We start from the raw sequence: 24,266 nt of genomic DNA, 5'->3' as shown, positions 1-24,266 counted from the left end.
ACTTGCATGGGAGACCTTTCAGACCCTTCTAAGCTTGTCTGCATTGAAAGATGGCTAATGGCTTCTGTATCAGGCAATTCTAAGCAGTCATTGTTGTAATGTTAAGATGCAAACATCACTGGGAGCTGTTCCATATCATGTCTCACCAAGGTACTTACATTTGGAGAAAGAAACATCTATGGTTGTTTAATGGTACCAGAGGGGTTGCTGGTAGTTTCACCAGTCTGTGATCTCAGTGTTTGTAGGTAAATGTTGCAAGGATAACATAATGTTTAATTTGTGTCTAAAATGTGCGTAGATTTGTTTTTAAATTGGGTTCAGGATAAGTATACGTAATGCTTCATAGTATGGTAAAATCTAGTAACTATAGTGTTAAGATATATTCATTGTGCTGTCTAGGATGATAACTTCTCTTTATATGTAGTATGATCTGAAATAAAGACAGTAATCACTCTACTTTGTTTAACTTGCAAATCCAGTTGCTGATATCCCCATTGTAATATACCTGTCTTCAAAGTGAGGAACCTGCAGTGTGTCTTAGTAAGACAGTTAATTCACACCGTGAATCAGCGTCTGCTGATTAGCTTTGAGTTATGCTATCAAAAGTAATATACTTGTTTGAAAAATTACGTTTCTATGAATTGAAAAGAAAAAGGTAACTTTTTTTTTTTCTAGGAAGTGTACAGGAATTCTATGCCTGCCTCTAGCTTTCAACAGCAGAAGCTACGGGTTTGTGAAGTGTGTTCAGCTTATCTTGGTCTTCATGACAATGACCGACGTCTTGCTGACCACTTTGGAGGAAAACTACACTTAGGATTTATTGAAATAAGAGAGAAGCTTGAGGAACTCAGGGTAAATCATTTCTCTGTTTTGCTTGTGCTCTTAGTTACTTGTCAGACAATCTTAATGGAATCTCTGGGTGTGTGAATTCTTTCATGTTACCTTAAGATATTTCACTGGTCTGTAAACACCGAGCGCAGTTGTTAAACACCAAACGTGCCTATTAAATAGCAGTTATCTACATAATTTGTGAAGATGGCCTCTTTCGCACTAGGTAGATTAAAATGTGCTTGAAGAATGCATCCTGGGAATGGAGAATGCAGTTCCACTTGTGAACTTGAGAACTGTATTCTGAAGCATGTTTAGTAGTCATAGAAGATAGGCAAATGAACTTCTCATTTAGCCAGTTAATTAGATCAATGTGTAATAATGAGGCTCTTAAAAGTACAAGAACATGTAGCAAATTTAAGGCGGTGGTGTTTCATTCCATTAGGAATAAAATAGAGCTGTTGTTGATAGCTTTGCTTAGCGTTGGTACCAGTGAAAAAGATGGACCTAAAGAGGAAATTAATTCATAGCAATAATTTTGTAAAGATCTGCCAAAGTGTTTGAAGCACCGACAGTGTGATGAAAGACCGCAAACTCATTTTATTTTATCCAGTCATATAGATGAGATTTTTTTTTTTTTAAGTGATTTGGAAGCTTTTAAGCTTGACTGGACAATAGTTGAAGTGAGTTGAGACAACTTAAGACTGTAGATATCTGAATCAAAGTAGAAGAAGGTGTATGTCTTGAAGTGGGACTAACTTAAAGTAATTGTTATGGGGAGGCTGCATGTTCTCCATAGCTTTCAGTTTTGAAATCCAGTTGGAATATTTTGCTAAACAAATCTACCTTGGACCATTGAAATTGTATATTTGAAGAAGGACTTACTGGAATTATATTCTAGACTTTTGGTATTCAAGAGTATGGACTTGGATGCTTATACTATTTATGATCTTAATATGTTAATTATGGAGTTTAGGGCTCATTTAAGCATGCTACTGTAGAAATTACTGAAGATGACTGCTAAATGAATCAAAACCCTAAAAGCAGAGACGTTACTGCTGAATTTGAGTAACGTAGCTTGGGTTGTTTTGAATATTCCAGCTGTCTTGCATGGATACTGTAACTTAACCTTTGGAAAGCCCAACTCTTTCCCTTGACTATATTGGCAATGTAGGCTCCAAAATAAATTGCTGTAATTCAGACCTTAGCTACCTAGAGGAGATCATGTGTTTCCTTTCATCTCTCTGTGAAATGTGCAAAGATTCACTTGAACATGAAACCTTGCTTGTAGTTAAATTGCTGATATTTTGCAAGGCAATATAAAAATGATTTGACATAAAGGGGCTCGTTAACTGATTATTACCACATTTGGAGAAAAATATGCATGGATAATTATTTCACATTCCCAAAGCATCAATAAAATAATCTTTTGAAATACTTCACTAACAAAAAAAGAAAACAATAATTATCCCCTCCTTCCTCAGAGCTCTCCTCAGAGATCTAATCAAGATGCTGCTGGGGCAATTCCACATCTCAGAAGAAGGTCTTTACAAAGAGTTGAATTTCTTGCATCATGTCCAGAAGGTGGCGAGACTTGGGTTTGGCCAGATCTCCAGTTGTGAGTTCCACATCTGAGGGCCCTCTACTGAGCGTGCCTTGTCCCCAGTAGTAGTGAGTTCAACCTGGGGGCTATTAGCTGAAACATCCTTTCTAATTACATGTATAATGTTCACAACTCAAACAGCTAGCCTCAAAACTAGATATCAGCCCAACCAAATCCTTTTAAGACCAAGAGTTTCTTTATTTCACAGCATAGCTGATGGAGTTAATAACATTCTTAACTCCTCCTGTTCCGATTACCTTTTGCCTTTCCCCAGTGGCCAAAATAGGGTAGGATTGGCATGAAAGCTCTCACATTAAGGCATGACTTTCTGTTCTGAATTCCCTTCATGAAAAACTTACGTTTAAGTTTACGTCTTTCAGGTCTTGGTGTAACACCCATCTGTTTATAGCAGCTCTTCTGCGATAACCTGTGTTTCCTGAAAAAGATAAAATATACTGAGGAAGAGAGAGGGACTAATACTCAAAAGTGAATATTCATGAGGGAAGGAACTGAATATTAACTGTATAGATTGCTTCTGTAGTTTTTTACCTTCATTTGAAAAATATTGAAATGTAACTTAATCAGTGTATTCTGTTGCTTCTAGAGGATTGTGGCTGATAAACAAGAGAAACGAAATCAGGAGCGCCTGAAACGCAGAGAGGAGAGGGAAAGGGAAGAAAGGGAGAAACTAAGGAGGTAAGGATCTATTTCACCTGCATATGCGTAACGACCTATTTAAGTTAAATGGAAAAACTATGATGATGTTCATGAACATTTGTTTTATTATGCAGAATTGTGTTAATTTCCCTTCAACACTTAGAGGAATTGGAACTGAATATACTTGATTCTTAAAACCTGAATTATTTTCATAGAAGACTTTTTCTTTAAAAAAAGAAATGCAAATACTAGTAGTTTTTCCTACATATTTGAACAAATGCACATGAAATGAGGTATATTGACATCTGATGTATGATGCATAGATGTTGTTAATTTTTTTCTTACTGGAAGTATTTGAATGTGTGATTAAGGAAAAGAATTCCCTATTTTTCTATGAAATGATTACTTTCATGCTTTGTGGGGATAGGATTGAATGGCATCTCAACTGCAGTTCTCTTGACATACTGGCTCCCAAGGCCAATAGTGGAAATGTTTAATAATGTCAGTATTCCCTTATTTCTTGTCATGCTATTTAACTGTAATCTTTTGTTATTGAAGTGGGGGACAGGGATGAATTAAAAAGTGGAGTAGTATCCGTGTCCGCACTCCCTCAAAAAAACAAACAAACAAACAAACAAAAAAAAAAACAGCCACAACCACCACCTACAACAGAAAAATCCAAGACAGTTGTTGAGGGGTTATGTATTTCCTAATAAATGTTATGAAGCTGTACTTGAAATGTTTTGTGTGAGGTTAACATGCAAGTAAAACGAAGACCACAATAGCTGATAGTTTGACTTTAGATTACTAATCTGTACTTTATTTTTTATATTAGGATTATGAAAGTAAAATTAATTTACCGTTTTCCATTTGTTTCAGGTCCAGATCCCACAGCAAGCATACCAAAAGGTACTTAAGTCTGCAGGCAAAGAATGCCATCAGTAATGCAAGCCTTTCACAAGCTGAAATTTTCTACTTTTTGTCTAGCCTTATTAAGACTTCTTTCTTTACAGACAGAACATCCTATTGCACAGCCATCTCTGTGTGCTTATACAGTGTTTGCCATTGTGCTCCTTAGTTACTTATCCGCTTATATCCTTATATATATATATATGGATATATCCTTATATCCATAATTAGTATCCATCCGATACTTATATCCAAAATATATCTGTTTTGTGGCTATTACAATGCTACAAACTGTTGTATCCCTGGTAACACTTGGAACACAGAATATTACTTCCTTCGAAACAGATGCTTGTGTTCAGTACCTTTTAACTCACACCTGGAGTGGTAGTTCTCTTCTTAACCTGAAGTTGAAAGTCACCAATGAAGTGTTGTTGTTCTCAAAGCACTGTAATAGCCAGCTTCTGGCCAGATAATCCCCATCCCTTCATCACAGACTTCTAAAACTTGGCCTGGTAAACACAAGATTTTAAACATCTTTTTTTCCTTTCTGTTGTCTCAATTGACTATGCTGTAAGTACATGCGTAGTTACAAACACTGTGAGACTGTTTGGAGTCATACAGCACTTCTGGTGTTGCTCTCCCCTCCTTGTTTGCCTGTGGTGAGACGATGCAGTAGCTCTGAACAGTGCAGACCGTTCTCTATACGGCTGTTTTTTCACGTGGATTGTGAGATACCCAAGGGACACTGACAGTGCAGCGTCCCGAGTGCTTTCTGTTTCTAGATCTAGGTCCCGAGATCGTCGCAGACATCGCTCTCGCTCAGCCTCCAGGGAACGGAAAAGAAGAACTCGCTCTAAATCCCGCGAGAAGCGCCATCGCCACAGGTCTCGCTCCAACAGCCGCAGCCGGAGCCGCAGCCATCATAGAAGCAGGCACAGCTCCAGGGAGAGGAGCCGAGAGCGCAGCTCCAAAAAGAGGTCAGTGTTGATCTGAACGGCTTTTCCTGCATGCATAATCAGATTTTTTTTTTTTTGCACTGAATTAAGTTTACCTTCAGCACTGAGTAATTTAAACTTGTTTTGAGGCTGTCACAGACTTCACTTATGCTCTTCACATATTCATGATTTAACATGTAGTAGTGGTTTTTTCTCTTTTTCTATAGTAGGCTTATGTATTACTTCTGTTGTGGAGGAGTGATGCAGGATATTGTTGTTAAATTGAGGATCTTGATAGTTTCCTGCAGCATAGCAAGTGAAATGATTGATCTCCATCAGGATATGAGCAGTCTTCTTAACTTACCTCTTGGATTCTTGCTCCCAGGGGTGGAATGCATCTGTTGTGTGCTCTCCCAAATAAAGACAAGTTTGGATATATCTGAAAATGAATTTCTTGCATGAGATCTGGAGATAGCACTTTGCATGCAAAGTGCTTTGATCCCTTTCTTAAGGATTACTGTAAAGAGCAGTCTGCAGCTGCTGCCTTTGTGTGACTCAGTTGCTGTCTGCTCCTGGGGGTTCCTGGCTTATTTTAGATGAGTGAGGTAAAGCATAATTTAGAAAGGAGTTGGAATTGCAAAGCGAGGCTTCTGGTAGAGAAGTCTGCTCGTAACCTGGATTCCATTCTTGTAAAGGTCAGTGACTGAGGCAGAGATTTGAGAGCAATATAGAGAGTAGGATGCTGAGTCTTAAAACAGTGACAGACTGTCAGCATACGAAAAGAGAAAAGGTCCAATTTGAAGTGTCAAAACACGTGGGTTTTAGAGTTCAAATGATTTTAGTTTCATCACCAAGGATGATAAAACTACTGAGCGGTTGTTGAATGTGTTCACATGTTCTCTTTGCCTTAAAGATGAACTTTCTTCCTGGGTTAGATGATTCTAGTCACACTGCTCTGCTGAGAGCATGGAAAGCAGAGTTGGGTCAAGTTTTCTATTTCCTTCTTTTTGTGGCAGATGAATAATACCTGAGTGTCCAGCACTCTAGCTGATACTGTCAGTAGTGTCTGGTATTTAAAATTCTTCAGGGTGTTCTGTGGTGTCCTGAAGTCAGCATTTCATAATCAGCAGTTTCTACGTTGATGTTAGCTTGTCATCAGTTATCCTCTAGAGCATGTCTTTTCAAGGCATTCACAATGACAGATTACCAGACTTCAAACTTGTAGTTTTTCAGTCTTGAAATAGAAATTTTCATTTGAATCAACATGTTTGTTCACTCAGATGAACCAGTGCATAAAGCATATACTCAAATTGCCTTTGGTACTTCAGCCTTGAAGTCTAGCCTTGCAAGACTGAATTTCAGAGAAAATTGATTGTTCTAAGATTCTCATCATAGTTGTTCAAACTTTTAATTTGATGAGCACAAGCAAATGATGTGTTATTTCTCTGCCTGCAGGCAGAGGATATGTAAGAACAAGAAAATAGCATGGAAAAGTTCAACTGTTGGTGTTTTCTGTGTAACACCAAACCTGTCAGCTGCCAGAGATGAATTGTAAGAACACAAAGTAATTTGAAGATGAAGTCATTGTCGTCTTGCACGATACTATCAAAGGTTAAGTTGTTCAAGCTATGTTTTATATGAGTGAGGAAAAAGACTAGATTTCATGGCACAGGATTTCAACTTTATGAACCTCAGTACAGGAAATACTTTTTGGTGCCAGTTTCTGCCCAAAATGAATACGACTGATCTGTGTTGGAAAAGTCTTTGGCACAAATAAAGGTTTTGGACTGTAGCTAACTTGAGGGGAAAAATGTTTTGCCATCATATCTCTTAATTCTCTAATGCCAAACAGCATTTTTGCCCTTGAAGTATGCAAGTTGTGATTTCAAGAGACTAATGAATCCATATAGCTGCACACTTGCTTCTCTGGAATCAGGACATCTATTGACCTTTCAACCAGACTAGATGCCTCCTTCTTAGAAATACTCTTCAAGCAATTAGATCTACTTCCTGTATGAATGTGGGAGAATTCTTCCTATTGAATACAATGCAACTATTGATTCTGGAATCCAAAATGAACCTGAACTTGAAGGCTCAAACACATCAAGCTTCATGTTTTCTAAGAACTCTTTTTCTAGTCAGAGGGAACTGCTCTTTGTCAAATCACCTTGTTTGTAATTTTGTGAGGAATTTCTTAAAGTCCAGATATAAAGTATCTCTATTCACATTTACCTTCCTTTAATCTCAAAACATCCAATCATCCAAGGGATTCTGGCAAAAAATACTCTGGAGAAGATACACTGCAGCACGTTACCAATTTCAGGAAGGAGTCCTAGCCTTTTGTTTTTGGATGGCATATGCACATGAAATCAGGTCTGAGGAATGTGATGCTTTTTGAAGCCTTTTCCAGAAGAGCAGAGTGACATCAGAAACGTTGGAGAACTGCTGAAATCTGCAGTGGTGGCAGCACGTGATACCATCGACTTTAAAGCCATTGAGGGAAGTGTGGAGTTGTAATTTCTCTGTGGGAGGAGTGGCATTTTACACTAGCATAAAGCCTTCTGTGTGATTTTGGCTGGAGTGTAGTAAAAATACTCAGTAGCATCGTCGAAGTTTTTGCAAACTACTGAGTTCTGTTGGTAAAGCTATTTTTTGTCTTGTTCTTTGGATGCTTTTGGATTTTTTCTTCTTCTTGGGAATGCTGGGGAGGGGCTTTTTACAAGAGTATGTAGTAACAGGACAAGGGGAAATGGCTTAAACTGGAAAATGGTAGATTTGAACTAAATATTAGGAAGAAATTCCTCACTGTGAGGGTGGGGAGACACTGGAACAGGTTGCCCAGGGAGGTTACAGATGCCTTCTCCCTGGAGGCATTTAAGACCAGGCTGGATGGGACTTGGAGCAACCTGGTCTAGAGGGAGGTGTTCCTGCCTATGGCAGGGGGTTGGAACTAGATGATCTTAAAGGTCCCTTCCAACCCAAACCATTCTATGACCATATCTAGTATGGCTTCAACACGTAAGTGTGCTAGGCAGCTGAACTGCTTACTAGATAAACTCTTCATGCTTCCTCTGGAAGTCACACTCCCATTTTGATAGGTATAACACCACATACAAGTGTGCTGGGATTAGCATTTGCTGCAACCATAATTTACTTCCTTTGGATTTTCATGTCTGCTTTTCTTCTGAAAACATTTTCTGAAGAGCCTCTCACAAAAAATGATAAGCTGCCACCTCTCAGATGCTTCTTCATTCTAAAAGCAATGGGATGTTTGTGTGCTATTTGAGAAAATTCTACAAATGCAGGAATTCTTGAGATAAATGTTTTCTTTAATCTGTATCATCATTCACCCTACAAACGTGGATAGATTTAAATCACATAATAGCTAGAATCTCATTTCAGATTTATCACTGTAAGGAGCAGACTTCTGCATGGCAGGACGTGTCTGAAGTATCTGGTGCAGTAAAAATGCATCAAAAGATGGAAACCTGTTTGACAGTCACAGCAACATGGCTGAGATAGCAGGAGCCCTGCACCTCCCCAGGTGTAGATTACAGACTTAGCAAGAGCAGGTCTAAATACAGTGCTGTGTTTCCTCACTGTTGGCTGTAAGGTCCCACTAACTAAAATGGATAAGCATTCCTCTCCCTAGAAGCAGACTGAGCATTTTGCTGCTTCGTTACAAAGAAGTGCTAATGTTAGATGTTCTTATTCATACTCAATGATAAGACCAATCAGGAAGCAGGCCCAGGTGTGTGTGAACCGAGATGCCTGTGTCTGTGTGCTTGAGCTTGCCTGCAAGAGCTCATATGACAAAGGCTAATGTTCTCTGTGGGCACAGTGTGGTCAAATGAAGTATCTGAAATCATACAATTGGATTCCTTTTCTCCTGGTTTTAGGTGGCTGGAGCAGATGTAAATCTTGTGATTCCCATTGCAGACTCACCTGACACATTTCTGTCTAAAGGTGGACAGTTAGGATATGATTAGTCTCGTTTCTTTGCTAGCTGGTAAAGAATTCTGGCTGATTAGCTCAGATGTCTGTACTGCAGGCATCTAAAGCTGGGTGAGAGAAATCCCACCTTTAGCATTTAGGAAAATATATTTTTAAAATATCCTTCAGATCCTGGCAGACAAAAAAATATTATAGCCCTGTGCTTACTCTCCATGGTGATGGGAGGTGCAGGCTTAGTTTTCTCATTTTCTGTCTTTTGAGGAAAGAGGAGGATGAGAGGAAAAAGGAAGGGGGGATGGGGGATAAAGCAAGCAACATAGACCTGTGCATTTATTCAAATTTCTCACTCCTTACAAGTGTTGAAACCACAGCTATCTTGCTTTCTTAGATCTGATACCAGACTGCCAAAGCTACTTAGGATTTTTGTCCAGGGCTTTTTACTTTTTTTTTGTCCTTGGAGTTTATGTAGGTGTTCACAAACGCTGCCCTCAAACCAGTATTATGTATTTGTCATACAATTCATAGCTAGTGAACGTGACAGTAGATGCTACCTGTGTGTCTTGTGAAGGTAGGGGGAGTTTATTGTGAAATACCTACTTGATTGCTTGGGAAGTGGTTGTTCCTGAGCAATTGAGGCGATACAATCTAACAGAGGTTCTAATTCTAAAGGCAATATCTTGTCCTTGGAAAAGATAGGAATGGTACCTTAGTTCTAAATCTTCTGGTAATAATATTGTTTGCTAAGGCAATTGTGAGCTTTCATACTGTGACTTACTATTCTAGGTTAATCACTAGTTAGTCTGAGACAATCGGTGTGGGAGCATTTGTGCTTCTGCAGTGTACTTGTGCAAAATACTTGGGAACTGCAGTATTAACTACAGTATTAACTTCTTATGTGATACATAGTTTGGCTTCTTATTTCTCATGTGCTTTGTGGTATGGGATTGCTGTCTGAACTTCACCATTTGCAAATACTACGTTTTGCAAAACACTGCACTGTCATGAAAGTAATCATTTTAGCTTGAAAACTGAAACAAAAGGTAATTTCTCAGTAAACTCATAAAAGAAAGTTTAGTGCAAAAGCAACTGCAAACTTCTGTTTTGAAGCTTGGAGGTAGCAACAGTTACATGCTTGGTGTAGAGAGAGCACAGCTTACTGTCCAGTGTACTAGATACATTGACTAAGGAATTAGTGACTAGCTTTATAGTGTGTGACTGAGATTGTTCTGAGAAAGTGTGAGTTGGATTTATTTATTTACAATTGCAAGGCATCTTGGAGTGAAAACATGTTTTTCAGTGATGGGTTTAGGTGCACCCTGCAAGGGAGGCCTGTACCTAATCAAGTGTCTTCAATACAGGCAGCTTATTTAATTCTAAGCTGTGTGGAATGTTTAACAGAACAGCTTTTTCTGGCTTCTCTGTAAAGGTTTTGGAAATGCCTACGACTACAGCAAAAATATCTGTAGATAACACCATGCTGATGTTCTAAAATCACTCAAGGAATGATTCTTCTAGAAACAAACACCCAGCAGCTTGGAGCACAGGCTCCAGATGTGTTCTTTTCTTTGTCATGCAATAGCAGACGAATTCCAGAATCAGTACAAGTTAATTTCTCCTCTTTCAATTAAATTCTCATTTTTAAACACAGTAATTTTTCTTAAAATGTGTAGCCTGCATGTGTGAGAAATGCTAGACAATCCTTCTCAAGCTAAAGGCAGTGTGACAAATGATTGCACAATGTGTTAATACGAGACAGAGAGTGAGGGTTGAAAATGAAAGATGAAGCATGTTGACCCTCTGAACTCTGTAGTAAGTGTGTATGAAATTTTGTCTCTGTCAATATTTGTATTTTGAAATTGAAAGGAGGGAAAGGAGGAGAGTGCAATGAACTCCGCTGTCATCTCATGCGTTTCTGTTCATGCAAATCTAACGTTGGGCTGGAATAAGGAGCAAACTGTAAGATCAAAGTGCTGTTTGGGATGTATGAAGTGGTGACTAACTAGAATTCTCAACTGTACTGCACTTCCAGGTCCTCCAAAGAGAGATCTTCCCGGGACAAAGAGCGCTCCAGAGACCGTGATAGAACATCGCGTGACAAAGATCGAAGCCCGAGAGAGAGATCGCCGCGGGATTTCAAAGACAGGAAACGCTCTTACGAAAGTGCTAATGGCCGATCAGAAGACCCGAGGAGCTCAGAGGAGCGTGAAGCAGGGGAGATATAACTGGCTGTATATTCACCCAATTTCTAGCTTCCTATGGAGTTGCATACTATGGTTTAGTTTACAGTTGTTCAAAGGGACGCCAGTGAGCAGTTTGAGATACTGATCCAACTAGGGTAGATGTACAGTATATAAAAGTGGTTAAAACTAAGTCAGAATTAAACCCCATTGATTTAACTATGCCTAAAGCTGGGTCCTGGACTTCCACCGAGTTGTAAAACTTTTCTGAAAGATTCCTCCTTATTCAGGACGACAGTTTTATGTACAAAGATGCAGATCTCAATGTTTTTAATCTCCTTTCCAATACAAGTTAATGAACAAATTACATTGTACTACTTGCCTTGGGTGCTTCTGAACCTTTATAAATTCTCCAATTCTGCTCCAGTCAGAACAGCAGCATTGAAAGGTTGTACTTCTTGGGATTTTTTTTTTTTGTTTGCTTTTTTTTGTAAGAGGGTGGGTGGATGGATATTAACTTTTATTCTGAAGTTATGTTCCCAGTGATATTTTTGTTGTTGTTGTTGTTTGGGAACCTAGGAATTGATTACAGTGGGAGCGTTAGACAGGAATGTGTGCTGGAGAAAGCTGAAATGTCTTTTTACAGTGCCTATTTAGACTTGGAAATTGAACAGCTGTTGCATTACATCCTTTTTTATTTCTACTTAAATTTTGAAATCAAAGCCAGTCCCGTATCTGTACCATTTGATTGGTATGTGTTCAATATATTTGTTTTTTTCCATAAGGACTCTTTCTGCTTTTTCTTGTGGGGTGTAAATGGCACATCTTTAATTGTATTAAAACAAACAAAAAACAGCTACAAGCAGCGCAACAAACAAAACCTTAAGAACAAAAATAAAAAAAATAAAAAGGAAATCACACTGTCCAATAACTTAACGAGAATATATTGGTCTCTTAAGGTGATTCATGCTCTAGCAGAAGCAGTCTTTCTTTGTGTGATCCTGACTATTCTAAGATCATTAGAGGTAAAACCGTGGAATTAAAATGATCGTGGCATAGCCACTAACTGCTTGATGACTTCATTTTCAAAAAGCAGCATTTATTGAGTCTGGAGCACAAGTCTTATGAGGAGCAGCTGAGGGAACTGGGATTGTTCAGTCTGGAGAAGAGGAGCTCAGAGGAAGCCTTACAGTTCTCTACAGTGACCAGAAAGGAGGTTGTGGTGAGGTGGGTTGGCCTTTTCTCCCACATAACTAGGAGTAGGACCAGAGGGGGTGGCCTCAGGTTGGCAGCAGAGAAGATTAAGTTGGATGTTAGGAAAAATGTCTCTGAAAGGAGGGTCAGGCACTGGAATGGACTGCCCAGGGAGGTGGTGGAGTCACTATCCCTGTTGGTGTTCAAGGAACATTTCAGTGTGGGTTAGTGGGGAAATATTAGTGATGGGTGGATGGTAGAAATGGATGATCTTGAAGGTCTTTTCCAACCTTGGCTGATTTTATGATTCTGTGATTCAGGTACAAACTCTCTTTACCTCAAGGACTTGGCTGTGAATCAAATCAGTTACTCAGGTAGCTTCTACCTTCACTCAGAAGAAAGAAATTAGAATTTAATATATCCTCCTTGAGGTGGCACCACTGAGGTACATAACAGCAGCAATGCTTGTCATGATATATTGGCACTTTTAGCTGGTTCTAACAATATATGCCCTAATCAAAGGGCCTCTGGAGGCCAGCTAATCATAGCTGTACAACGCAGCTATAAATTCACTGTGTGCATTTCCTCCTCAGTATCTTTTTCACTGTGATCAGAACACATAGGTGATAATTGTCAAGCAGTAGATGACTGTGCAGCATTTTGGTGGCATCAAGCTAGAACAGGGCCTTTACATCTCTGCAAGGACTTGTGTCCAACATGGTTCATATTCAACCACTGCATATTTGTGTCTTTTTAAGCTCCTGTGGAAGCAGTGTAATAACAATGGCTACCTACTTACCACATCTTTACACTCACTTGAAATCTAAGTGTGAGTTTCCTTCCTAGGAATGTTTTGTGACATCTGGTGTTGCCCAGCTGCATGGTAAATGTGAGTTACCAGCGTTCATCCCTCTGACAAACACTTGCTAAAATCTGTTATCACACCATTATAATGGAGTTCTCACTGCTAGTGTGACAAAGGTGAAGTCATTTCTAAATGCATCTTGTATAGCAGAATTGCAGATGAGTGGATTGCCAACTCCTGCAATAATAGCATTCCAGAAATACTGAGGAGCTGTCTCCCCATGCAGGCCAGAGATGCTGTGCTTAGGCAGGAAAGAAAAAAATCATACTGCTATTAAAAATATCACTCCTCACTACCAAGTTCTGGATAATATGCCATCAGTTTTACAAATGCTTTTTTTTGTTGTTGTTGTTAATTTTTTTTTTTTTTTTAATTAAAGAAGGGTGTTCAGAGCTGAGCCTTCCATTATTTGTAGGATCTCCTGGGGTGGGAAGCTTCACGATATCCAAGTGCCACACAAACATTAGGCAGATCAAAGGTAAGTCACCACTTGTTCTGATTGGCACGTGGAAACGTGCTTTCTCTTGGAAGTGAGGACTGAAGTGTGGTTTGGAATAGAACTGAGTTAAGGTGACTGATGGTTCCCTCTTCTGATGCAGTGGAGCATCTGTCAGTGAGACTGCTTTGTTAACTGTGCCTGTGCAGATGATGGTTTTAAACCCTTCTGTGAGAACTGAGCTACCTTTGTATCCAGGAGGGAGAAGCCCTGAGCTTTTCATTATTTCTCTATTCTGCTGGCCATTTGAGGGATGGTGTTGACTTACCATAGTCTGGAAGATCAAAATGATTATGGAAGGGAACTACTGCATCATGTAATTGAGAGTTTTGACAGCTGTAGTGGTGTTCTTTAGATAAAAAGGGAGGAGGGGAGCTACTTGTCTTTAAATATATCCTGGGTCCCATCTGTTTTGTACCAGTTCTGCCCCAGGGATATGGCAAGCTTTCAGTATTGCAGCAAGGTGCTTCTGCAGGGCAGGAAGTGGCACCATGTGTATTACTGCATAACTGGGAGGGTTCTGTAGTGGATGAAGTTGCAGTGAGCATAAAGCAAATGCAAGTGCAGAATGAGCGTTGGGCCGGAGGTGATGGCAGTGTGCAGCCCCAGGTGGGGCAGTGCAGCCTGTCTGTCCCACTGCTCCACCCCATGTTTCACAGGCCACCTTCATTTACAGGCTGTCCTTAGTTCAGCAAGCAGCACAGGTTAGAGCTGCTCTGGAAGCAGTAGCTTATAAAAAGCGTTTGTCGGGCTTTCCATTGGTTTTGAATGGGTCTTTATTTTTGGTTTTGATCCTTTTTTTTCCCCCTACTTCTTGATTCATTTTTGCACTCCAGCCCACAAAAGCAGGAAACTGTTGTGTGGGAGCTGGAAATACAGGGGAAGAATGCCCACGTTCCCCATCCCTCCCTTGCTCTCCTCTTTCTCCTGTGTAGGCAGACAGGGAACATTAGTGGGCAATTAGGAAGTTCTCTTGTGGCTTTGTCTCTGTGGACTCTCTGCCTCGTGTTGCTGAGGTGACAGTGGTCCCCAGTGCCTTCCCCAGTTGTACTGGGAGAGGCATCAGCAGGGAGACTGACATGGGGATGGCAAGCACAGAATGTTCCTATTTCTGCTGTTTGTTGAGGAATCGAGTGGTTCAGCCTGGGGTGCTGCTGGCTCACGAGGGGAAAAAAAATCACTGCTATCCAACCATTGCTTGTTAGGTGCTGACCATGTGCAGTCTGACTGCTGTAACTGTGCCATGGACAGGCTCAAATCCACTCTACTGTACAGGCTGGAAGTGCTCTGGTGTGGCAGATCAGGTTACCCAAGCATCAGTAGTATCTGACAGCAAATTATCTCAGTATTAACTTTAGAAACATTAAGGAGAAAATCTCTGACATCCCCCTCTTCTAAGGCAGGATGTCGCCTGTATTGATTTGCCTGTGTTTCTTTCTATTCCCTGAGTTTCACCAAAGCTGCCCCTGCCACAGGCCTTAAGGGAAGCAGTGGAAGGTCAGGGCCAAGCTGGATGGGGATTTGAGCAACCTGGTCTAGAGAGAGGTGTCCCTGCCTATAGCAAGGGATTGGAACTGGGTGATCTTAAAGGTCCCTTTCAACTAAAACCATTCTGTGATTGCGTTTGCTCAGCAAAACTGAACTGTAACACGTGTTCTTTCTACATTGCTGAGGTAATAATTGGAATCAGAAAGTGTTTTCTTGGCTCTACAAGATTGAATTTCCCTTCTACAGATGTTTTATTCCTTGGTAACTCCCTAACCCCCCCACCCCTGCCCTGTACCACCAGCAGCCCCTCACTGTACCAGCTGCCACTCCGACATGGCCTGAATGAGAGAACGCACCAGCTTTCCTTTTGTTTATTGTGTTACAGTGAAGCAGAACGGCCTGTGGTTATTTGCAGTTATCAGCTGATGATTTCACCACGTCTAAAGAAAAGCAATTAAACAGTTCTGGACTTGGTCACTGCTGGAGTGTCAGGAGAAGCTGTGCAGGAGCTTGGTGCTGTTTGCCCTCCCCTGGGTGCATGGCCAGAGTCGCAGTGCAAAATCCTGGTGCTGGAGACATTCACCCCTGCCCAGGGGGATCCAGTGGTGACCACGTTCAGTATCAGAATCCTCTGTGCTGGAAGCTCCTCCAAGGCACCTCTCCCTGTGCTGGGGGACTGTTGCCTTGTCCAGGATGGGGCTTTCCGTGTGTCTTCTTCAGATATTACTCTTCCCCATGCTCAGAGCATCCCCCACTTCTCCCACCAGAGTAGTTCAAAACCAAACCAACTCCTTTGTCTCTTAAATAATGACCTCTGCAAAGTCCATGACCCAGGAGATGCTCGAAAGCAGTTTCCTTCTCAAAATTGATGAGGATGGCAAGGTAGAGGCTGCTGGTTCTTCTCTGGGCTGATGCTGCTGAAAGGAGCAAGTCTTCCAGAAACAGCAAGCTTTGTATCTTGGTCTTCAAATGTGGTTTTCAGAGCCCATCCCCAGAGAACCCACCTGGAGCAGTGCAGCTGCGAAGCTCATCAGGATGCTGGCTTTGATGCATCTGTGGTTTTCATTTAACCGTGGAAACTCAATCTTCTAAGGAAATTATTGACATTAACATCTATGTTACATAAGCCTTTTTTTTTAATTATTTTTTTACTTTTTCATTCTCCAACTGTGGCTGGAGGCCCAAAAGCAGCAAATCAGTGCTGGTGAGAAGTCTGAAGAGCCTGAAGGTCACCTGCCCTCACCAACCCGCTTCTTTGTAGATGTTGTTCAGGTGAGTGCAGATCTCGTTGGTCACTTTCTCAAAGGAGGCTTTGCAGTCTCCACCAAATTTCTCCTCCATCAGTTGCAAGATAATGTCGCAGATGATCTAAACAGGGAGAAGGGAAGAAATGGTATGAACTTTCCTCCATATTAGAGGGAAATACATATTCTGAGATTTTTAGAGAACACAGAAGGAAAACAAAATTCAGTGTATAGCAGGCAGAATTAGAAAACAAGTTATGGAAAATTAGGTGCATTATAGAAGCCATCCCAAATTGCAGTCACTTCTGTGTTTTTTATGTACCCTGTTTCTATGTAATTTTGGCTGCACCCATACACACAGCCACTTAAAGACTGCTTTACAAGACTGGTTCACTCAGTCCCTCCAATCCTGGTGGTAGAGCTGCCCAAGTGTTGAGGAGCACCACGCTGAATACCTGTGTAATAGGTGACTTGTGGGATCATCTATCCTGCTCACTCACTGCCTGGTGCTCTGCAACAAGGAGCATTTACGTGTCTTGATAGTTTCCAGACAGGTGGTATCATGTGAAGCAGTAATTTCTTTTCTGTGTTGCATTTCTTGTTTTGTATACATCTTTATCCTCAGTAAGGGTTCTTTCTAGGCAGAAATCCTCATTTAGTCTCTCGTTCAATAGAAGTTGGATCTGCTACTTTGGAAACCACCCTCTTTGTGCCTGAGTGACCTCTGATGGAAGGTGCCTCTTTCTGCACTTTCTGCATTGTAGGGCAGATAACACAGAGACCTATGGACTCTGGTAGTGACTTCAGGTGAACTTGGGTGAACCATTTGGTCCTGTATGTATAATTCGTGTTGCTTCAGTGATGGCAGTGCCCTTGTCGTTGTTGATCAGCAGTCATAAAATCATAGAATGGCTTGGGTTGGAAGCAACTTCAAAGATCAAGAAGTTCTAAGCCCCTTGCCACAGGCAGGGCCACCAACCTCTAGATCTGGTACTAAAACCAGGCTGCCCAGGGCCCCATCCAACCTGGTCTTGAGCACCTCCAGGGACAGAGCATCTACAGCCTCTCTAGGCAGCCTGTGCCAGCACCTCACTACTGTCTCTGTGAAGTACTTCCCTCTGACATCCAATCTAAACCTTGAGCTTAAAACAGTAACTGCTGTCTTAGTTGGCCTGGGAAAGCTCAGTTCCTGTTACTAGAGAAAAACAGACATGGACTGAATTTCAGTGTAAGCTGCTTTTTTATGTCTTGCTATTAAATGACAAGTGTGTGGGAATCCTGTTGTGCTGAGTAAACCTGCTACAACTCATGGGCAGCTCTGTAGCTCCCAGCAGAGCTGATCTGCCTGCACAGCACCTGCTGCGTGGCCTTCTTACCTATAGATACATGCCTGCAATCTTCCACCATCTTCCTCCACCGGTGCTCAGAACTGTACATACATTTACACATACAAAGCCTGTTCTCCCCACTTCTTCCCCTCCAAAGGAAAGACACCATCCCATCACAACTACGTTCCCTGAGAAGATGACTCATAGCTCACCCTGAAATTTTTGGGGTCGATCTTGAGCTGGGTGGCATGTTTCTGGCCGAGCGGGTTCAGTATCCCAAGAAAAGCCTCAGCGTTGTCCAGATGTTGCACCAGGTCATTGATGGCAGTGAAAACCCTCTTGCCGTGGCCTCTGACCTGATCCGACTGTTTCATCTCTTCGGCGCTCTCCATGCCTTTGAAGTGTGTGAAATAGGACTTGGTGTCCGGGTGCTCGGTAAACATCCTGTTGAGAAAAGACATTTGGCCTAACTTTCAGACTGAGGCATCAGTGCAGATGTGAATTCACATTCCAGGCCTTGTCTTATGTATTTACTGTATTTATTTATTTATTTATTTATTTATTTTTAGAACAGCCCTGTCTTTCCCATGCATTTCTGTTCCCTTCCCATCCATGCATGATTCCTGTACTCACAGCAGCCTGACTCCCTCCTCATGCCTCCCCAGGGTACCTTCCTCCTCTCCCAGTTTTAAAACCTACTGGCCCTGCTGCTGGTCTCTTATCTGCTGGGAGGTTTACTCACAGCAATTCGGCCAACTTTATTTTGGCTCCCGTCAGTTTCACTTTTTCATAAGGATGTGTAACTGATGCTTTACATCCTAATACCAGGAAGAACATGGGAACTGTGTTATCTGCTTGATGAAGCTGTGCTATCTGCTCAAGGAAGTCAGCCTCCCCTGCCCTGCATTTATTCTGCTGTTTTGGAAGCGAACATCTCAGAGTCAGGTGGCAGTACAACCTACAGGGACATGGGAGCACATTTGGGCAGGGTAAATACAACAGTGCTCAGTCATAAGGATGTTTCTGGACAGCAGATAGTTCCGCTTTTGTCTCAGTATCTATTTTCGGGGACAAACCCAACTATCACTTTTCTTAGTTAATCACTTCCTGGAATCTGTCCCTGAGAATTTTTCTGCCAGCTTATTGTTTGAGTTCTCTGCAATGCTTATTTTGTTTATTCTAAGGCAACATAGTTCAGTGCCACTCATAAAGGAATTGACTTTTTTTACAGTATGTCAACTAGAGTTATCTTGGTCAAACCATTTAGAAATCAGTTTACTTTGTTGAGTAATCTAGGCGTCCACCTGAAACAGCAATAGTAAATTCCCTGTTGCATTTCATGGAATCAAAGGATGGTTGAGGTGACTGTGCATCCCTGGGTCCATCTGCTCCAACTGCTGCTCATCGGGGCGCCCAGAGCAGAATGCCCAGGGCCGCGTCCAAGAGGCTCTTGGAGATCTCCAAGGAGGAAACCCTACAAATTCTGAGCAGCCCACGCCAGTGCTCCCATCACCAGCATGACACAGAAGTGCCTGATGGTCAGAAGGAACGTCTGTGCTCCCCTCTGTGTCCACTACCTCTTGTCCTGGCACCAGGCACCACTCTCCCTTCAGGTACTCGTACACACTGATAAGGTCTCCCCTGAGCCCACTCCAGGCTGAACAGCCCCAGCTCTTTCAGCCTGTCATTGCGGAAGCAATGCTCCAGCCCCTTCATCATCCTCATGGTCCTTTGCTAGATTCTCTCCAGTAGCTCCATCTCTCCTGTACTGGAGTGCCCAGAAATCCTGTAAAGGCAGAGCTGGGCCTATAGGGAAACTAGAGCAAAACCTTCTACAGCAAATGACCCTGGGCTGCCGAATGACTGGATGCCACCAGCACTTCTAGTTGCGTTTCTGAGGCTAACTGTCCTCAGGTTGCGTTGACCACAGTGGGAAGGAGCAGTGTTGAGCACATCTGTTGAGGCTTAGCTGGGTACAAGATGTGACATACGAGGCAATGGTAGAAGTGTGCTAATAGGGCTATTTGGCGTGACCAGTGTGTATGGAGGTAATCTGAGCCCCTGTTGAGGGAGGGGTATGTGAAAGGTGAATAGGAGAAATGTGTTTATTATGGAAGAGAAGAAAACAAGGTGAAGACTAAAGGAAGAAAGACCACACGAGAGTACAGTACAATGAAACAGGTGAGCTCTGACTGGAAAGGCTGAAAAAGAATCAAAAGAGAACTATTGAGAACATAGAACTGAAAAAAAATAATCATTAAAGTCATTCAGAGGTAAAGGAAAATAGGGAAATAGGGTCATGTTATTTCCTGTTCTATTTTATACCATGAATTATTTTATTTATCATAAATACATCACTCTTTAGTGGGGGTTGGGAGGGAGGAGTGAAGAAATTGTTCCAGTCTCTCCTTCCTTTACCAGACCCCTTCTCCCTCCCTCTTACTTCTCTTTGTATGGATCACTCCTCCGCACCGTTTCCTCCTTGAAGTTGCACAATCCACAGCAAACCAAAATGTTCCCTGTGAAGCTGTGTCAAACACATTGAGATGTGCTTCAAGGTGGCAGCTCCATCCTTCTTGCTAGCCCCTGGGCTAGCAGTTAGATGGGCTCTTTCCTTACCTGATCAGCACTGCTGTCCCGTTGTCTTCAGCATCCACATAGATCTTTTCCCAGGCCCCACGGGCGCTCTGCACCTCCGCTTCAGAGAAGGACATAGTGGAGGAAGGGAGGAGAACACGGAGGCAGTGATGGGATGGTTCTGACCCAGGTCTCTCTTCAGGGCTCTCTAAATACTGCCTGGGGGATTTAAGAGATCATGAATGGACTGTTTGTCTCTGTTCCCATCGGTCACATTTCTGTCGGCTTTAGGGCTGCCTAATCGCCTTTAATCAGGAAAGAAATTAACCACATGAGGAGGGAGGCATAGCACTCCTGCCTGGAGTCTGAGGCCGGAGCAAAGATCTTGATGTCCAGGAGAGAAGGGAAAATAGGGGATTTTCAGTGGGGAAGAAAAAGATTGACTCTCTTCCCTTCCTACCCCCTACCTAATCCAGTGCTTGGCCTCTTTCTTTGATTTTCCTGCTTTGTTCTCAAGAATGTTGCTGTGCTCAGGGCACCCTGGTGCCCTGCCGTCCCAGCTTCCAGCCCTTCTGGCTTCTGCTCTCTAAAGATGCCCTTTCCAGCTCTGGCAACTCACTCCAGTCCTACTCTCATGTCATGGCCACTTCTTTCCTCACAGCCCTCTGCTCTGCTGTGGTTCACACTTTGGCCTTGGGACCAGGCAGATGGCAGACACCTTTAAGGCTGAATGATATACTTTGATGGTGATGACAAAGCACCCATGGACAGCCAGGCTGTGGTACCTTGAAGGGCTGTGGCATTCTAAGGCAGCAGATGAACCAGTACAGGATGCTGGGCTTGCAGCAGGACCTTTCCACCCTAATTCTCCTGCTTTGTAGCTATGATCCTGTTCTGTCCCTGAGGCCTACAGGCTTGAAAGAGAGGAAGAGGTGAGGGGCAGGAGAACGGCTGACACACATGGGCTCATTATCATGACTGTCACTGGGAGAAGGAAGCCAAAAAACCTCGGATTATCCACATGGTGCCCAGGCTTAACCTCTGGCAGGAATGTGCTGGTTAAGCTCAGAGCACGCACACAAAATAGGGCTTAGGGGCCTAAGGAACCACCGCTGCTGGATGCGTGTGGAGACAAAGCCTCATTGTTTGGGATGGTGTGGGGGAGGGAAAGAGTGGGCATAGGGAGCAAGGCCAGCCCGGTGCCTGGGGCGGATGGAAAGGGATGGCTGCTACCTTACAGAGACCTCCTGAAGGCATGTAAGAGAACTATCAAACAATCATTGAGTTGGAAGGAGCCTACAAAAGCCGTCTGGTGCAACTCCCCTGCAATGAGCAGGGACACCCACAGATCGATAGGGTGCTCAGAGCCCCTCTAGACTGACCTCCAGGAACAGGGCATCCCCCACCTGTCTGTGCAACCTGCTCCAGTGCCTCACTGCCCCATCGCTGCTCTGCTGAGGGAGGAATTTGAAACGCTGAGCGAATGTAGAAGTGCTTAGCGCAGGGACAAGATAGCGTAGGTAGCCTATTTCTGGACTCCTTCATCTCACACCCTGTGCTTTTCCTTTTCTCTTTCCTGGTAGAGGTGAGAGCAATGCACTGAGGTCCTTACAAATTCACAGCTGTGTGGCGGTGGGGCAGAAGGCACGGGTTGCTCCAGCTCCACCTCATCACCCCATCTATGTCAGCGTGCCCTGCTACTGCGTGCTGGGCCACCACATCTGCTCCTCGAGAAACTCAGGTATTACTTGCTTCCAAGGGCTTCACTGGAGCCAAGCACCCTCTTGTCAATGATTTTTGGGCTGGTTCAGCCCGGTTCCATGACTAGTGGGGTGGGGGAACCCATAGACCAAGGTCCAGGAAAGGGAAAAAGGGAGAAAGCGGAAAAAGGGTAGGGAGATGGGCCTAAAAACAAAACAGAGGCAGTGATTTGAAAATAAACGAATTTATTAAGGCATCAGAATGTAAGACAACACACTATAATATAACAGATTAGAATTGAAGCTAATAAAGCAATTAAATTAAAGTGTCTGAAATCCAAAGGCCTTGCTCTAATGCTGAAGTGAGATGTCTAGTCGGGCCGAGCAGAAGAGAATAAGGGAAGGTCGAATGATCTGAATGGTTTTTATCTCTCCCTCTGAGTGGAAACAGTAACAGAACAGTGAACCCTCCTCTGTCGGATGTAGCTCTTCTCTTCTGGGACAGGTACACGGAATCGGAGCATTAACTCTTTATAACTCCCAGTACACTACATGATGTTATGATGTGGAATACTGATAACCAAAAATCATAACATCATGACATTCCACCCCTTATTCTACATCATGCTTAATATATACAAACAAAAAATAGCCAACAAGCATTAAACACATGCACATAAACACACACACACGTATATATACAGGTGGAATTACTGACTGCACTCCCTCAGTATCAAATTCCCTTATGGTACACACTGAACATCCCCATTTTTCTGCATCACCCGCCAAATGGACTCAGGCTCCTGAGCAAAAACAGTCCCACAGAGAGGTTTGCCCTTTCCAGAAACTGCAAAGACCCAAGCCATTTTCCCCAGCATGCTCTTTACATGTCACAGGGACTTTATCTCCCTCCACAGTACGTAGAGAGCTGAACTGGGGGAGGACCATCACAATTGATAGATCCTCGGGTATTGACAAACCAGATGTTTCCCAACGCTCCACCAAAGGTTCCCCACCCACTGCTTTCATCGTAGTCTTTAACAATCCATTGTATCGCTCAATTTTACCAGAAACTGGCGCACGGTAGGGAATGTGATAAATCCACTCAATGCCATGATCTTTGGCCTGAGTATTTACAAGGGAATTTCTGAAATGAGTCCCATTATTTGATTCCATTCTTTCTGGAGTGCCGCGTTGCCACAGGACTTGTTTCTATTGTTTCTATTGACACCTATGACGGTGTTTTGGGTGGTAGCATGCGGTACTACACATTTCAAGCCACCCAGTGGTAGCTTCCACCATGGTGAGCACATAACACTTATCATTGCGAGATCATGGCAAGGTGATATAATCAACCTGCCACATCTCCCATATTTATACTTTTGCCATCACCCTTCCCCCTAGAGAGGTTTCATTCTCTTGCCTTGTTTAATTGTGGTACATATGTCACAGTCACGAATAACCTGTGCAATAGTGTCCATAGTTAAGCCCATCCCTTGGTCTCTAACCCACTTATATGTTGCATCTCTTCCTTCATGGCCCAAGGTCTCATGGGCCCACCAAGCTAGAAATAATCCACCTTTGTGTTGCCAGTTCAACTTTATTTGAGACGCCTCAATTCTGGCAGCTCGATCTACCTGGTGGTTAATTTGTTGTTCTTCAGTAGCCCGACTCTTGGGCATGCAAACATCTACATGATGCACCTTTTCTGCCATACTCTTTATTTGGGAAGCAGTGTCTTTCCACACTTCAGCAGTCAAAATAGGTTTATTCCTTCCTTGCCAGTTGTTTTGTTCCCACTGCTGTAACCACCCCTGTAAAGCATTTGCCACCATCCGTGAGTCAGTATAAATATGAAGCATTGGCCACCTCTCCCACTGATCTACATCTAAGGCCAGTTGGACAGCCTTTACCTCTGCAAATTGGCTTGATTCTCCTTTTCCTTCAGTGGCCTCTGCAACTTGTCGTGTAGGGCTCCACACAGCAGCTTTCCATCTGCGATGCTTCCTCACAGTATGACATGATCCTTTTGTGAACAGGGCAGATTTCTTTTCATTTTCTGATAATTCATTGTATGGTGGGGCCTCCTTGGCATGTGGTATCTCTTCTGATGATATTTCAAACATTTTACCTTCAGGCCAATCCGTGATTGCTTCTAAGATTCCTGGAGAGTGTCCAAAACCAAAGGGCTTACTCTAATGCTGAAGGCAAGATGGCTAGGGAGCACACACCACAGAGATAAGCAGTAAAAGAAGGCAATCTTATGACTTGCGAGCAGTTCTATCTTTCTCTCTAAACAGACAACAGAAAC

The 24,266-nt window shown here is 42.7% G+C and overlaps 2 protein-coding genes across 7 annotated transcripts in view; one reads left to right on the top strand and one right to left on the bottom strand.

The window, feature by feature from the left end:
• Positions 1–11,847, top strand: part of LUC7L2 (LUC7 like 2, pre-mRNA splicing factor) — a 30,432-nt gene extending 18,585 nt beyond the window's left edge. For all 6 annotated transcript variants that reach the window (XM_052668386.1, XM_052668381.1, XM_052668384.1 and 3 more), the window contains 5 exons: positions 676–852; positions 3,036–3,127; positions 3,968–3,997; positions 4,780–4,974; positions 10,916–11,847. In XM_052668386.1, the coding sequence (XP_052524346.1) occupies positions 676–852; positions 3,036–3,127; positions 3,968–3,997; positions 4,780–4,974; positions 10,916–11,108 (687 nt within the window). In that variant the 3' untranslated portion in view covers positions 11,109–11,847. The remainder of the gene's footprint in view (positions 1–675; positions 853–3,035; positions 3,128–3,967; positions 3,998–4,779; positions 4,975–10,915) is intronic.
• Positions 11,848–15,882: 4,035 nt separating this feature from the next.
• Positions 15,883–22,062, bottom strand: LOC128073458 (cytoglobin-1-like). The gene is made up of 3 exons (XM_052668418.1): positions 20,298–22,062; positions 17,891–18,122; positions 15,883–16,474 (listed from the first exon to the last, which is right to left on the bottom strand). Exons 1-3 carry the CDS (start codon positions 20,390–20,392, stop codon positions 16,346–16,348), a joined length of 456 nt encoding a protein of 151 aa, XP_052524378.1. The 5' UTR covers positions 20,393–22,062; the 3' UTR covers positions 15,883–16,345.
• Positions 22,063–24,266: the final 2,204 nt, after the last annotated feature.

Source organism: Tympanuchus pallidicinctus, unplaced genomic scaffold (genome assembly GCF_026119805.1).
Source record: "Tympanuchus pallidicinctus isolate F22 unplaced genomic scaffold, pur_lepc_1.0 scaffold8, whole genome shotgun sequence".
In the NCBI taxonomy this organism is placed as follows: Eukaryota; Metazoa; Chordata; class Aves; order Galliformes; family Phasianidae; genus Tympanuchus; species Tympanuchus pallidicinctus.
This window is presented reverse-complemented; position numbering and strand designations above follow the sequence as displayed.